The sequence below is a fragment of the Bombus impatiens genome, unplaced genomic scaffold (assembly GCF_000188095.3).
Source record: "Bombus impatiens unplaced genomic scaffold, BIMP_2.2 scf_0637, whole genome shotgun sequence".
NCBI classification, from domain to species: Eukaryota; Metazoa; Arthropoda; class Insecta; order Hymenoptera; family Apidae; genus Bombus; species Bombus impatiens.
In genome coordinates, this window is record NT_177056.1 from 1,400,546 (window position 1) to 1,417,877 (window position 17,332).

Here is a 17,332-nt window from a genome sequence, read left to right on the forward strand (position 1 = left end):
GACACCATTGATTTCTTCGAATTTTCATTGCACCTTGTCGGAGATCCTTCCGTTTAATTTTCGTCCATAGAGTACGACGATTAGTTTCTCGTTTTAATTTCCTCTGTTTCCGATTGATCGCGTTTGATTTTGAATACAAATACAATTCTATCGCGATCAATTGAAGAGATCAATCTAATAGAATTTCGTTTATATCTGTTTAGGAACCAGTTTATCATCCATTCGGCAAAGCTCATGAAAATACGAACTTTATTGAGCTGGCAACTAAGAAAATACGGGTCGCGTGGGATGACAACTAAGGAAATGCGTATTTTGTCATTAATTGGTATCGACCGAGGAGACCGTGTGCTTTTCGCAAATATTCTGCAAATTTATATCGGTATTTCCAGAAAGAAGAAAAAATTGGATAATGTTGCTCCAATTATCTTCCACGGCTAATTAAAGAATCGAAAAAAAAAACGGGAGACAGAAATGAGGTTGCATTAAACGTGGGATAAAAATGAAACAGGTTTTGTTTTAACAGGACTACCAAATCTGGCAAAAAATATTCAAAACAACCATCTCAACTATAATCAAATAATAATAAAAAAATATTTATTGGTGTATTTGAGAAACTTCTACTAATATAATAATAATAATAATAGTAATAATAATAGTAATAGTAACACTAGCACTAACACTAACACCAACACTAAAAGTAACACCAACACTAAAAGTAACACCAACACTAACACTAACACTAACACTAGTACTAACACTAACACTAAAGGTAACAATAATAATAATAATAATAATAATATGGTTATTCTTAACATCAATGTGCATGTTAATCAAATTTAGTAATTGAATTAGATTTCGTTAATTAAGTAATAGAACGGAATATACAGTAAAAGACAAAACGACAAAAACGAGATTATTCTGTGGTAAAGGATGGCACTGCTTGAGAAATGTATTCGGTTGCACGTTCAAAGCAATTAGTTTACATTTTGATGGAAGGTTGCATAGTGCACCGATGAAAAGTTTAATACGCAGGTTCCTTTAATTAACCATTTTACAAGGCAGTAAGTGAATCAAGGGAATATGCATTTATAACGAATTTTATCAAAATGAAAAAGTTACATCTGGTTTCCATAACGGATATTAAAACTAGCAAGATATTAATCTAATGAGAAATACCAAAAACATAATTCAAACGAGACACAGTAGCAACACCTGAAATAATGAAAATATGAGACGAGTAGAAATTTGAACACAGGTACATCGACGATTGTACGATTTCGTGGAAATGAAAATTGAATGGCGTTTCTCTAGGCACCGAAAATTGTAAAAGAACTTTTACAAATGCAGTTTTATTATATACGATCACTCTGCATAGTCATCAAACGAAAGAAATCAAATATTCTTCTAGAAACCGGAAACAAACGAAGAAATGTCTAATAAAGATATACAAATTTCTATATTTTTTGCGTTTGTACGTTTTAACTAAAATCTGAACAAAGATCCCCGTGTTACTGCACTGTCTTTTATATTTCCAGTAAAAAGATAGGCGGACATTGATACAATTCCAATAAAAATTAAATGAAAATCTGTCCATCAGCAAAAATAACCACCATCGGTCTAATAAAAATAGAGGAAAGATTTTTGAGATATCGAAACCTAACAATTTCTAAATTTCCTCTACGCTTATACATTTCCAATAAAAAATGAAATAAAAGTTATTCAAACTGCCAAAAATGTGACGATACGAATCCGTAGGAAGTAAAGCGATATCGGAGGAAAATTTCTGAAGCCCGTAACGTTAACTCATTGGTCACCGATAACGACAACAAACTGGATTTACCCGGAACATCGAAACGTGTCTGTATCTTTGCCAGACGAGCGTAGACTGATCGATAAATCAATTAGTCTGCTGATATGTAATTAAGGTCGCGAATGAAAAGGGCAAAAGGGATGCCTCTCCGAAAATTCGAATGGCAAACCCTAATCAAACGAGAATACCGAGCGACGTTCGCAGAAAGTTCATCGGGAAACTTCCACACAGTCGCACTAATATCAGGTGAAACTGTGAAATACGACGGAATTTAGCAACCGTGAACTGATTCAATGGAACGTGTAGGAAATTAAAAATCTCGTTCGTGTAACTAGGCACTGAGCTAGGTTAGGTTGAGGTTATGTTCAGGTTAGGTTGAGGTTATGTTCAGGTAAGGTTGAGGTTATGTTCAGGTTAGGTTACGTGGGATTGTTTGACTGTGTTAAGGTTTCGACAGAAGGTGGAATATAAAGGATTTTAATTATTGTAGGTCGATTCGACGAACTGGCTCATTAAAATGCGAAAACAATTGGAACCTTACAGAGTCTGGCCTGCATTTAGGTATATTCTGCTTAAATACAAAAGTCTTTGTTTGCAGAGAAAAGATTGAAAAGATTACTATGGAAGTTTGTAGAATACAGTTTGACAAAATTTGTAGGGAACAAAATTAAAAATTGATACTTAGAGTTGGATATAATCGGAGAACAGGTGACTACAATTTTCAGTAACATCTCTTAGATTTTTCTCTTATAAAAGATTCTTGAAACTTTTAGAGAATCTTCTGAAAATTTTCAAAAGTTGTGAAAGAATCTTCGCAGATTCTTGAACGTTCCTTTTAGAACTTTAAGAACGAAAATTTTTTCAATGAAAAATTGATCCAACGTCCGAATGAAAGTTACCAACGGATATTGAAGAAACTCGCAATAACTTTTTCTTAAATATTCCAACAAACGTTAGTTTCTGTTTTATTATATTTAATAATGGTTCGAACTTTTGTTGCATTATTGGTACACACAGCTGATTGAATATATCTTTTATTCCTGACAGTATATTCGATGAGGCCTTATCCTTACGCAGAAAAGGAAAATGCAGTTGACAGTGAAAGAGGGTAAACGGATTTTTCTTTTAAGAAATAAGAGGATACTGTCCCTAGGAATTGAAAACTTTCGCAATAAATCTATTTCAAACGTTACAGAAATCTTTAATGGATCCGGTATACCATTATTTTTCTAATATCTTGTTACCGTTATATAAATATACCTTGAATCTGTGATATTGACTTTAATAAAGTTTCTCATATCAGCAGAAGAACGGTTCTCTTCTGAATACCCTGATAAAAGACAATTTTCTACAAATTTAGTTACCTATCTTTTCTAAAATTAGAATAATGTTGTCCCAAATCATTTTATTTTAATTAGAATAATTTTTAGTAAAAGCTAGACGTACAGCAAGTTATCTATCTTTTCTAGAAATTAGAATAACTTTGTCCCAAATCATTTTATTTTAATTAGAATAATTTTTAGTAAAAGCTAGACATAAAGCAAGATTTCGAAAACAGAAAACATCGTTGATATCCAATTGTCTACCAATAAATTACAAAAATTCAACAAATGTAAATTTAATCTAGTCAAATAGTACGATCAAATAAGTCAGTGAAATGAAGTTTTTCCCAGTTGTCAGATTTCTCACCATTGTCTATTTCGATCGACTACTACTCGTCATTCGTCGATTAACTTCTTACTCTCCGTTAAAAACTCATTGATTCGCAATATGCTCCGTCATGGCAATAATATCCCTGTTATTTGCGTTCGATAAACACGGAGATCCAAGCGAATAGAATTTCAAACGATATTCTGTTTCTACTGTATATGCGAGCGAAGAATTCGAGGCCTGGCGAGAATGAGTTGCGCAAATATCGAAAGTGCGGAAAGTATTCGGACTGACAATCGATGCTGCGCACGATGTAAATATTGGCTGACTCAGATTGGTAATACGCCACTGTTGTTTCAACTAGCCGGTTAGATGGCGTGGGCTGAAACCGTGAAAAGCGAAAAGGGAAATTCAGATCAGCCTGGTTGGCCTTTAAAGTCAACACGATATCGAAAGAAAAGTTTGAAACTGGTTCATCATTTGTCGTTTACTCAGTTTGTTACGACTCTGTTATTTCCGTTTCCGTTGGACTCGTTGCGATTTGTTCCACTTCCTGCGATTTAAACGATATTCTGCGTCCGATCAAATACGGATACGTTCCACTTAAAGTCAAAAGTCTCCATTGCAGGAGACTCGGAAGCGTAGAATCAATTTTATCTTGGTAAAACATATTTCCTTTCGAATTGTTATTTTCATTTAACGAAGTCTATTTTCGATCTTGTGATCGAACGACGGTAATTTGCTGTAAAATGGTGGGAAAATTCCGAGTCACGTGAGGCATTGAAACTAATCTAAATACCGAAATTGGTTGGTTTGTGAACGAACCTCGAACATTATTATCTGTGACACGCAAGACGAGGTTCTTGAAAAGTCGAGTCGATCGATTGACTTTTAAATAGTTTCCACGTGGATATCGAGAAAAATTGGAAACAGCGCCTCACACTAGAAACTTTCATTAACTGTACGAAGCCGTTCCAACTCCTCCGCCATTTACGCGGCTGATGAAAAATTGAATAGCCTGCAGCCCATTAACTGTCATGAGTAATACGCTGTCGGTGTTTCGTATAGACTTTAATAAAACTTCATCATCGCGCAGAGAGAACGAAAAAGTATAATTGAAGATATCAGAGAGCGGTAGCATTTTTTTCCACAAACAATTAATCATTATTCTTTTAAGAGGTAACATTATATTACTTTCAAGAAGATAAAAGAATTTTATGTTGTAGAAAAATTAACTCGTTCCCCTCTTTCAGAACGAAAAGAGAAGAGAATTTCGTTTCTCCTGCAAAGATTTGAGATGATTTAATTGGCAAGTCTGAAATCTTTTTATTCCCCCAAAGAGAAATTGTATCGGAAATGAGATTTAAAAATGAAACAAAGCTATTTGCAATTTACAAATCGATTTGTTGGTGGTAGGTTCGCGTGACGTTTACAACGACGAAGATTTAATAAAGAGTCACACAGTGCCATTAATTCGAGCTTTAAATTTGCGTCGTGCGAGAGAGATAGCGTTTTAGAGGTTGGCATTCTCGGCGTAGCTTACAACAGACTGAAGCATTGCAGATATTTTAGTTAAATAGAAGCGCGAACGAGATAGGAGAATGATTATGACTCGACTATACAACGATTGCATTTCTAAATTGTTTTACTCTTGAAATATCGGTGAGTTAATTAAATAATATTCCATGATATTCGATAATCGAAATTTTGTGAAACCAAACGTAGAATAATTAACTGGAACTTTTAATTAGTATTATTGGATTACCGGATGAACACAGCGTGAATTATTATATTTAATTCTATGTCATCTATCTTACATTTCGTTGTATAAAATTTGATAAAATTTTCGAAAAGTTTCGGTTCATTTCAAGGTTTATATTTGATTTTATGATATTTAATTCTATTTATAATATAATAAATAGACGATCAACGCTAAATATTCAGATATCAACAAAGTATTTAGAAAACATTTAAAAACGACAAAAATAAGAAAAAGGACAATGTTTTGTAATCTAATTAATGTTAAAGTACGAAGAAAATAAGAAAGAAAAAGCTAATAAATGCTAGTTGAGAAAAGAAGAGAACGAAATCACGAGGATTTCAGATTATTGGAAGTTACGTCCGGAATTTCACGATATCGCGGCAAAAAAAGATCAACAATATCCAATTTCATATGAAATTTGCAGCTGCAAGGCTTTAGAAATTGTTCTACAAATACGATAAAGTAAAGCTAGAACAATGAGAAGCTTAATGATAAATTTCTGATATTTCGATGATTCGCAGGATCGTTAAATCCGAAAGCGAAATCTGCGAGGGAATTAAATCGAGACAAGCAAAGTTAAAGAAAAATGAACGTTGGAATTTTCAAGGAAGCAGCTTTGTAAACGGTATATTTTTTAATGGAAACGCGAGCTCAAGATAATTGGATGGGAAGTTTAAAAGTGGAGCATTGAGTAATATATGCCGTGTCTGACTACATACGCGCTCATTCCACTTACAAGGGCCATTACATTTATTCCAAGGAATTGGAAACTATAAATTCCTGAGTGATACCTGTACAATTCTACGCATCTCATTTAACATTCGTTAATTGGAAATGTACCACTAGTTAATTGGAAATTATTGAAAATTTATTTTACAGTAATTTTTAGAATTTGTGTTTTCAAAATGTTACAGTCACCAATATGGTTTTTAGATTAGCCACAGTTAACTGTTGTAATTTGTTATAATTTATATTTCTAACTTATCACGGTTATACCTCTCAGCACAGCTATACTAACTATCGTATACTTATTTGACTTATTTGTAATTACAGTCGTAGCTTTTAGTTTATTTAATTTATTTTAGTTTAGCTATTATGACATCTGGTTTGATTATGCAGATAGCTAAAATTTCCAATATGTCTAAAGTCATTTGTACTTATTTGAAGTTTATTCGCAATCGCAGTTACGTAGTTTGCAGTTTCGGCTTCGTTTATTGGTAGAATTATAGATTCTAGTTTATCGGTAATTACAGTGCTGGTCTTAGTATACGTATACATAGTATACGTATTGCTATATATATAATGAAATCTATGTATCTAAAATTCCCAGTATATCTATAGATACTTGTAGCGAATTGAAGTTTATTTCTAACCGTAGTTATGTAATTGCTGGTTTATTTATCGGTACAATTATGATTTCTAGTTTGTCTATAATTACAGTGCTGGTTTCGCTGCATCTGCAGAAATCTATAATTACTCGGTTAACTTATTCATAGTTACGCTAACATGATTTTTCTTTCTACCAATGAATACAGTTCTCGTTTTACGTATAATTATTTAGAATCGTCTGTAGTTAAGTACGACGAACTTCTATTATCAAAAGTGTAAAACTAAAGAGCGTATAGTCTGTGAAAAATGCAAAAGGATATCGCGTTTGGATAATTCTTCCTTTGAAATTCTACGATATTTCTTTAAATTGGAGAAGAACGTCGAGTGACGTTATACGCGAGACCGGACAGTTTTGAGAGATTTTTGGCTCGGTTTTGAGGAAGTAGAGGATGAAATTTCAGAAAGATGGCGGATTATCAAGCGTGATATTGATCTGCGAGTTTCGTAAAGTCCAGGCAGCTTTCGAAACACAGCCGAAGGTGGCACCGCCGTCCGAGTCAAAATTTACCAACCAACGGGACTGGAAATCGCGTTACCGACGTTCGTGCAATAGGAATCTGCAAATCAATTTTACAGAGTACGAGCCATTCGAGGAAGCTCTCGTAATTAAATTCATCGAAATTTAATCCTAATTCGTTCGCACAAAATACGATGTCGAGACCAAACCGTACGAATTCTTATTCGCGGCACTTGCTACTTGAGAAACATGCGGTTTCCCGCTTCGCAAACTTCCGGTTCCCTGCGTCCTAAATTTACGCTCTTCTACTTTGGAATTCTGTGCTCTCTTCAGAATTTCTGTGACACTATCAGCTACGCTTTAGGATATCCGAAGAATATTATCTTATGTGACGTATTTTTACTGTTCCACGATAAATTCAAGACGAATAGATCAAATAATAACAGTTGTGAATGCTGTTGCGATCAGAAAAAAATAATTACAGCATGTCAAAGTGTGCAGCAAAACTCGCCCATCGAAGATTCGTCGATTCTTTTTGATTTAAGACAATTTTTCAGTCAAAACATAATACGATCCCGTACGTGACAAACATAATAAAACCATCTCGTCACACGACAAAAACACAAACAGAGGCGCAGAAATAACGATCTGAAATTTTCTTGGCTTCGTATCAGTATCCCTAACACGAACGTAATAATTCCTAGCTGTTCGTAATAAAGACATCAGCGCGGCAATTGCGAAGCACGGAAGTAGTTGTTCGACTCTCCAGAGAGCAGTTGCCTGATCTTGATACGAATCGCTGAGAAAAGCTGCAACATCGCTGATTTATGCTCTACTCACCGTATTTCATTGCCAACAACCACCGTCCAACCCCTGCGCCTTCTCTTATCTTTCCTGCGCAACGATTCGGCGATACTCAGCCTTTCCATCCTAAAACTTGTCCTCCACGAATTCTCCAATTGGTCCTTTAAGATCTCCTAGCTTCGAGAAGGATCCTTTCAGCGGCTATTTTCTGCAGATTCTTCATAGCGAAGTCTTACGACCTGGTAGATGCTACTGGACCAGCGTTTGACCAGGTTTGGACAAGGTTGGACAAGGTTGGACAAGGTTGGACAAGGTTTGACAAGGTTTGACAGCATATGGCAGGGTTTGGCAGGGTTTGACAGGGTTTGACAGGGTTTGATTCTTGAAATGAAAAGGTTTTCAGCTGATATCGTGGGAAAATAGGGATGGAAGAGCCGAGGACGATGAAATCACGTAAACTGGAATTTCGGCTTCGATGAGTTTGACAGAGTTTGGAGTCGATTCTTCGATAAACAGCAAGATTGCAGGAAGATGGATCGCGCGTTCGTAAATTTCAGTGAATTTTTCAAAAGTACGACCTATTGTTTAAAGTAGAAGCTTTAGTAAATAGAGATCGAGGGATTTGGAGATTTCAAGTGGAGAATTATAATTGGAACGAGTTTGTAGAATTTGCGTTCTGCTGCGTTTAACAAGGTTTGGAATTGATTTTTCACAAATTAATCGAATTAGTAAGTGGAATATACAAATTTCAATGAATTGCTTTATGAGATTTAAACTATACTATGTAGGAGATTTAACAAACAGGGATTTGGGAGATTATTTAGAGCAAAGGATCAGACAAATGGGAACTCTGTTTCTCCATATAATTGGGTTTTGATGTGTTTAATAGGATTCGTAGTTATAGAAATAATCGAATTGAAATTTTCACAAAACGAACATCTTACGGATCCTTCGCTTAACGATTCACCAACTAACACTCAACACTACAAACGTCGCGGTGCTACACTGAACTGAAAACATTAATCAACCAGCACGAAGAAGATCCTTCGGTAGACTTGCGAACCGAAATAAAGAAACAGAGGCTTCACGGCAACGATCACGACTTCTGACGTCTTACGTTTCCTTATCAGCGCCGGAAATCACCGCAGGAACACCGAACACATACGACAGATAAGCATCCGAACTTCGCGACGCACCGCACAAGACTGAATTGTATTTATAGAGCGAGTCGGATTATTTTCAACAGCGTCGCTTTTCTCGCGTACGAACGTCGTTTGTTCGAGGATCTGGTCCTCGTCGTGGGAAATTGTGAAAATTGCGAGAAAACCAGGAATCCTTCTTTCGAATTCACCACGACATACCGTCATTTTCAGAATCACAGTCCCGAACAAAAATCTTTTCTCCTACAAACACAACATTCCCGATCTTTTTTCTCGGCTATGTTCAAATTTCCGCACGTACGACGTTCGCTTTCGAATGAAAATTTCAGACGAAAGTTTCAAAATGAAATAAACGATAGCAGCAACCCCGTGTCGAATAAATAGAAAAATCGATTGAAATTCGAGGGAATTCAGAAGATTAAATTGCTTCGTAGTCCAACTAACAGAATTGACCACCACTGACAAAAATTTCGCGACGTGACATTTTTTATACAGTCGTTGGCACGGCCAAACATCACCGAGGCCCAATTTATCACTCGTACCAACGTCACCGGGATGAATTTTTCTTCCACGCGTCTCCGAAATTTCCAAGGCGACGCAACCAAATTCTAAAGCCACTTCGAATCGAACTTCAGCGGAACAGTTTATCCCAAACTTCAGAGATCTTCTCTTCCGAACACTTGTAGCTTAAGAAGAAACAAGTAAATCTATTTATTTATTGCATTCATTTGTTTTCGAAATTTTATTGCTGGGATTTACAAACGTTTCTACGATAAATTTTAAAGCGCGCTACATTTGGAACGAACCAATTAAATCAGGAAAATTAACGAAGCTACATTAAAGACACAAATATCTAAAAATCCACAAAATGACAGAAAACCTTCAGAATTCTTAAAATTAATATCCCAAAGAAGATTAATTAGAAATTGTAGAAACTTGAAATTGCACAGAGTCGCAAATGCTACAGAAATTTCCAAAATTCCTATCTCAATGGAGCGAAATAAAAAGTCACAAATACTTCAATTTTTCAGAAACAAAACTACAAAAAACATTCGGGATCGTCGGAATTTATGTTTTAACTGCGTTAAATAACAAAAATACGGATATCTAAAATCCTGTAACACAAAATCACTAAAATTTCCGTATCTCGACTGAACGAAATTAAATTTACAGCAATTTACAGTTGCACGGAGAAAACTTTCCATAGAAAATACGAAGAATGCAAGGAGAATTCGTTGAAATTTAGAAATTTATCGTCATTGAAATTCCTAAATCCGGAAATGGAAGTGATGGACGGAAATTGTCGTCGCTAGATATTTTATTTGGCAGAAATACAGCGTGACTGTCGCATAACTGTTTCAACTGTCCTTTCGTACGCATGATCGATCGAACACGTGGCGAGATATCGCGATCAACGGCATGTGGGACGATTCAAACGTCCAAACGTCGTGATCTTCGCGCTTTTACCTCTACAGACACGTGTTGCTCGACGAAAAGAGAACGAAACGTTTACAAAATATACGCCAATATCGTGACAAGTGACGATTAATCCCTGGTAAACTCTGTGCCAGGGATAGCGATTTAACAAATCGTTTCTCGTGCTATTTAATCTCTTTTCCGACGATTTTTATCTTGATAAATGGCTAAAATTGCGACTAAATATACTAGATGAATTATAAATTAAAGCATAAGTGGAAAAGTTAGAATAACATTTTTTCTCTCCGATAAAAAGATTTTTTAAATTAGATTTAGATGAAAGATTTAGATACACTGGAAGTTACAGTGTCACCATAAAGAAAGTAATTGTACGCGGAAAAAAAATAGGTAAAAAGTTTGCTATGAAATTTTCTCTTTCAGAAAAAGATTATTAGAAGCGTTATTATAATGTAATACATAGAATGAGTAAAAATTGTACTTAGATACAAAGGATAAATTGGAATTTTAATAGAAGCTAGAGGAGGTTATTCCGCGTCAAAGAGCCGGCTACGAAGTTTTATCGTTCCAGAGATTCTCGTTCCTATCAAAAACTTGTAGTTTTCGGAATTATTCCATTTCCCGCGCTGGAAACGTTGGAAATCGAAGATGAGAGTAAACGTTGAGACGTTCTGGAAGACTGGAGGATTTGCAATGACGATCGTCGAATTGTCGAAGACAATTTTAGAATGGTCGAAGAATTTTGGATGTTCGAGACGGAGGAATATTCCACGCCAACCATTCGATAGCCGAAGCCAAGTCACGGTAGAAATGGCGACTAAAAATCGTTTCGTCTACTCTCTGACTGCGTCTTCACTGTGTACATATATTTACGTGTAGGTGCGTGATTTATGGGTTGTTTAATAATAGACTTTGTTTTAATAGATTTATTACTCATCAGAATATTAACTACGTCTTACGTTAAAGAACAGTGTTGATAGAAAATTCGTTTACTAAGTACGATGTAAAATATCGTGAAACACTTCTTTCAAACGTACAACTTTTCATTCGCATTCCGAGTTCAAGAACACGAGTACGTGTCAACTGAGAATTTGATTAAACTCCGTATTAGCTCGTGTTATATAGCCTTCGATATATCAACTTCAGATACAAAAAAATTAGGCAAATTCAAACTTAAACGTTCGAGCAGCGCTGTATTGGCAAATTAAAATACATCGGGAAAAGGAATACATTTCAAGCGAGTCGACGAATATTACGTTTTTTTACGAATCGAAGATGTCCCATTTCGAAGTTGCGAATCTCAATTGCCGGAAATTTGACTCCGAAAGGAAAAATTAGCAAGCTAAAGAAATAAGAAATTTCTGAAATAAATTTAGAACACCTGCTCCGAAAATATCTTTTCTATTTAAAAAATGTGCCAGTTCAAAATGTCCACGGTTTGATAGCCGGAAGTCGTGTAGCCAGATGGTCCTTTCCTTCTTCGTTATACTAATAGCGATCCAGTTGGCGAGCGTCCTGCGGCCAGATTATAACAGGTTACGATTCACATTGCGTCAGACACGTGGCTGGCAAGTAGAAAAAGCCGAGATAGCGACGAGAATTTGGCCACCACGGTTCCCGAAATACGGGCCATTATAATTGGCCCCTGGGCGCACCCACGATTTATACGTCGCGGCGCAGAATTTCTTGTTTACGATAAATAATCGGCGACCTGATGACGATCAAGGCGATTCTAAACATAACGCGAAACAGCCAGCTGGTCACGTTCGCGATCGCCGCAAACAAAATGGCCCCTCGTGACTCTCCACCTTCCCTTTTCCCACATTCTTCACGTTTCTTTACGATGTTGTATTTTGGTATTTTACGCACAACGAGACAAAAGCTTTTTCTCACAGGATTCTTTCATCGATTTTTAGAACTTGGAAAAAACATGTTTTTCACGAACTCTTTGGCGTCTATTGGCCTAAATATTGGCCTAAATATATTGGCTACAACGTTGGATTTTTGTGATAATTATGGCGGATGTATATGCATTCGTGTCGTGACATTCTTTATGGCAATTGCTAGATTTGCAATTTCGTAGATTTCTACAATTTTGTACTTTGATATTTTGCATCGATAAACGTCTGCTTCTTTAAAAATCTTCTTTGCAACAATATTACACGTGAATATATCAGCATAACGATAATGTTGGATTTTTAGTAATTACCGTATGTTTGTATGTAACTATTTATTTATTTATTTATTGCATCTGTCTTCCGTGCATTGCAATTTCGAATATAGTACAAAAGTGTACAAATGGATTACGTCTTCTCATATGTGAATGTTTTAAAATTAAAGCATTTTTATGGTACGAGATTATCAACGATACTTGTTAAATTTGGATTTTCGTTAAATTTCTGTTAAATTTGATGTTTTACATCGGGATACAGCTCTCTTTAAGGATGCTTTTAAGAATTTTTCCATCTACTTGCACCATATCATCATAAACGGTACCTACTTATTAATTATCGTTTTCATCGTTTCGTGCAAATTTTCTTTCGAACCAAGAAAAATATTCGTTTCATGGATTTCTTAAGAGATCTTTTAAAGGATTTTCTACGCATCTTCGGAGAAACTTTAACGTCTGAATTTTCTTTTCTCCTCGTCGACTTGCTCTGCTATTTCTATTTTGCGCTTGGGATCGCAAATGATCCACCCGTTTAACAAGAATTTCCTCTAACGAACGAAATTACCGTCTAGTGGTAGCGAAAAATAAGCAGTGGAAAAGAAACGTGTCATGGAACTTTTCACAAGAGAATACGATTAATTAAATGAACCATTAAGCGGTGGTAACAATTTCCTCGCGATTGTAAAAACAGGTCCACAGAAAGACCGAAAAAGAGAACAGCTGCGTATCATTATGGTCTCGAACGAACTGTTTAATCGCGGAATTTCTTTTTCGGTGTTGATACTGAAACCTATTAAGGAGAAACGTTTCCTAAGTACTTGTAAATATTGAGTAAAATACGAAATATTTTCGCAACGACGCCAGTAAGTGCTTCGTACGTTTACGTAAAGAGCGTGGTCTAGACAATGACAGATAGTTCTATTTTTTTCAAGGCAATTCCTCGTGACTGAATGTTAGGAATTCCTGGTTCTTTTTTTTTTTAGAAATATGAATTTAAAAAAAATATATATATTTCAGGAAAAGACTGGTATTTAAGTAAGAAATATGGCCGATCCTGCCTCGTAAAAACTGAATTATAGCGACAGTTTACAAAAATAGAAACAAATTATGGTTCCTCTACCGAACGACGACTGAACGTGACATTTCACCCTCTGAACTCTGTATTTTCCAATTTCGATGCGTGAAATGCCACGGAGAGTATCATTGTAGTATCTTTGATTAACTGCGATCAATTGCAAACCGATCTCTTCAATATCCTTTTTTTTTCAACAATTATTGTAACTCCGTAAATCCTCCAAAACTAGAGAAAAAAGAGAGCGACATAATATTCGTCGATAGTCGAGTAGGAACGTTTCAATTTTCGAGAAAAGACAAATAGATAAAGTGTGATAAAACGCTGGAAACGAGAAATTCCAACAAATTCGTCGAAATAAAAACTCGGCAGTTCTAACGAATCGTCGAGATAAAAGTTCTATAATTACGCGTCTCGTAGAACAATTCTAAATTCGTGTCGAAAAACTCGGTATGTGGGGCACAGCCTTGTCGCGAGAACTGCGCCCGATATTTTGCAACGTAGCTTTTGAACGGTAATACGCATGGACGTAAATTAGGCAAAAGATTGACCCATTTTTCGAAATAACAAAACGTAGACAAAAATAAGATTCGCCTGTATTTCTTATCCTCATCCGACGAATTATGCGAAACTTACGGCCGACACGCGACGGAGAAAAAAAAATACGAAACGTGTCATAATCGCGCCATGGAGAGACCAAGGTAATACGAAGTGCAATTAGTCGACTGTTCTGAAAGTTTGCCAACCAATGTATAATTCATGCAAGAACTTTCTTAGGATGTTCCAGTCTATTGGGAAAAATTTGCAACCGCTGATGGCCAGAGATGGCAATTAAATTGAACTTGCAAAGCGTTAAGGGGATTCTTTTTAAAAATGGGAACTTGCGAGAATATCGATTATCGAACAAGATCACTGCATTCAAAATAGAACGTTTCTGTTCGAAGTAGAATTTAAATCTTCGTTATTGATGGAAAATTATCACTCAGATAAATTATTGAGAAAATAACATTGTAATATCGTATATATAGAGTTTCTGATAATTTACAATTTTATAAGAAATATGAATTTTCAATGTTAAAGTATCTTCATTTTTGTGAAAAAAAGTTCGTTTGGGGATAAGTCGCGGTTTCAGAATCCTGCGTGCGTTATCTAAACTCTGATGTCGGTAATTCTACGACGATCGCGTGGCGCCATCGGTAGATTCGGGATGAACTGTCTGACACGATACGGTGGTATTCTACTGCCGCGTGGATAATCGGTAACGAGCTTCTAAAATATCGATAGAAGATTCTCTCTTTTGAGAAACTATTTTTTCTCGTTCTTTTCTTCGAGTAATTAAAATTACAAAATTAAAAAATACCCAATAAAAAAACAATTTGAAAACGAGTTTTATCTGATTAAAAAGTAACGGAGGCTTCTTTAAAACACACGCATAATCAACAAACGTTCGGTGGAAAAATTTCCAATTAAATTTAACCCAAATGAAAAACAATTTACCGAAACGTATTTAACTTTCATTAAAAAAGCATCTTCCAAAGCTCGCGTATTTTTCAATAATACAAATAAAATTTCGCCAATAAAATCCTCCACGGATACCGCTCCTCGGCGAATAAAAAAATCCAATTTCCACGAAAACCTCTCTCAAATCGCGCACCCTTCGTCCATAATTCACAACAACCATCGTAAACCACAACGACCCGAAAATCTACTCGGCAACCCCAGGAATCAACCATCCGTAAGAAACAAAATTATCTTTCGGGTGCCTGATTCACCTTGGAAACGACACCAGAAACTGGTTGCAAGCGAAGCTCGGGGAAAGAGGGACGAGAGACATTTTCCACGAGGAATTTTTCCAGGCGAGTGGCCTCGCGAAACAGCTCGTCGCCAAAAGGAAAGGCAAACGGTTTGGATTCCGAGGCACTTCGCGACTGTTCGCGAACATTAGGATGCAAATGAAGGCCGAATGGCGACGCAGAAGGAAGGGCTGACGATATTTGCTCGCGCTGACTTCACCCGGTTCGATTCGTTTGCACGAACGAAGGAAGCGCGCGCTAACGCGCCGGGCAAACACCGCCAGGTTGCATCCTACGAAATAATTGCTATGAGTTTAGTGCTGGAAGCTCGAACGTTTGGTTAATTGTGTGTGAATATTCCTACCAAGGGACAAAGTTCAGCTAACTATCTGCGCAAGCTGTTTCAACTGGCTTGAGAATGTTTAAGCGCTTTTGGGTTCCTTTGGCACCTGTATATCGATGTTTGCGAGCTTTTCAATGGTACGCGTTGATGTTTCCAAGCTTATACAGTGAATTACGTATGTGTGAATATTCGTTGCAAGTAATGAAATTTGCACGTTAGCGAAGCGAAATCGTTTTAAGCGGTTTGCCATCGACCAGCGTCGCGCGATGGTATTTAAGTGCTGTTAAATACTATGAATTAATATTTCAACGCTTTTGAACGCTGTGTCCCGCTATACGGAAGCGCGAACACGTTTGATGCTTCGTGGTAGAAATTGCTTTATCCAGTTTCGCGATGTTTGGCTGATGCGCGCTCATATTTGCAGACCTTTGAATGCTGTATCGAATGCTTGTATTTGCCAGCTCATACGGCGAACGATGCGTGTGTGAATATTCGTAGGATGTGGTGGAATTTGCAGGTTAGTCGGCTGAAAACGTTTTAGAAGATTACTTACATAATGGTCGAGAGCTCTGTGATTATTACACGCGTGAGCGCTATTAAATGCTGTACATTAATATTTAGATGCTTTTGAATACTGCTGCACGCTAACACGTCGCAGCTTCAAGGTTTGGCTAACTGTACGCGAATGAATATTCATCGGAGCCAACGAAGGGATGAAAGTCTGCTGGCTTTTCCTGGAAAAGTGCAAGTTTATATAAATTCAGGCACTAAGATCGAAATTAACATCGTCTTTTTCTAATTACCACTATACTGTTTTATAAATGAAAAACGAATAAATAGACTATGTTTGATCAATTTTATGCAATAGCCATAAATAAATGGCTTCCTAATGGAAGATTACTTTAAACAACGTTTTCGTCTCAAGAACTGATCTCACCTGGTAGAAGCTAAGCTGCTATTTACATCGGAGAATATAAAACACACACTCGAGTAACCAAAATCCACTTTTTAAAGAATATGCAAGCAAGTTCATCGGTATAACATCGTCTTCCACGTGATCCTACCGGATCATGTCTCTATAGGGAGCGCGCAACTTTCATCAGAATGTACGATTTGCATAATGGCCAGTGGTTTGCCGTGTTGGTCGATTCGTTGAACCTCGAACAGTCGGCGAGAGTCGGTGGATATTTCCCAGGCTGGCAAGAGGGTGGACTCAAGTTCGCTTCTTCGAGCTCGCTGCATTCGAATGCATCGCTGATAAGGGCTGGCTGCTCCCCTTTAACGCCCTGCCGGCCACGAAATCGAGGAAACGTGACTACGTTGGCAGATGGAATGGAAGAAACTACCATTCTCAATGACGATACTCCCGAATTTCTACTATCTCGTTCAAGGAAACTGGAATATGTAGCGAAATTGAGTAGAAAATAAATGCTTTGGTAGGAGGAATTCCAATTGGATGAGATTTGAATAATACAGTGAGCCGAGCAA

General features: G+C 36.6%; 1 protein-coding gene across 7 annotated transcripts in view; it reads right to left on the reverse strand.

The window, feature by feature from the left end:
- The window catches only part of LOC100746626 (cAMP-specific 3',5'-cyclic phosphodiesterase), a 370,153-nt gene that overhangs the window by 187,923 nt on the left and 164,898 nt on the right, over nucleotides 1–17,332 (reverse strand). Inside the window, exon 1 of one of the 7 annotated variants that reach the window (XM_012389105.3) lies at nucleotides 7,909–8,124. The exons of the other annotated variants lie outside the window; for them this stretch is intronic. Within the exon in view, the coding sequence (XP_012244528.1) occupies nucleotides 7,909–7,997 (89 nt within the window). The 5' untranslated portion in view covers nucleotides 7,998–8,124. Of the gene's footprint in view, nucleotides 1–7,908; nucleotides 8,125–17,332 lie in introns of those variants that run through there. 7 annotated transcript variants of the gene reach the window in all.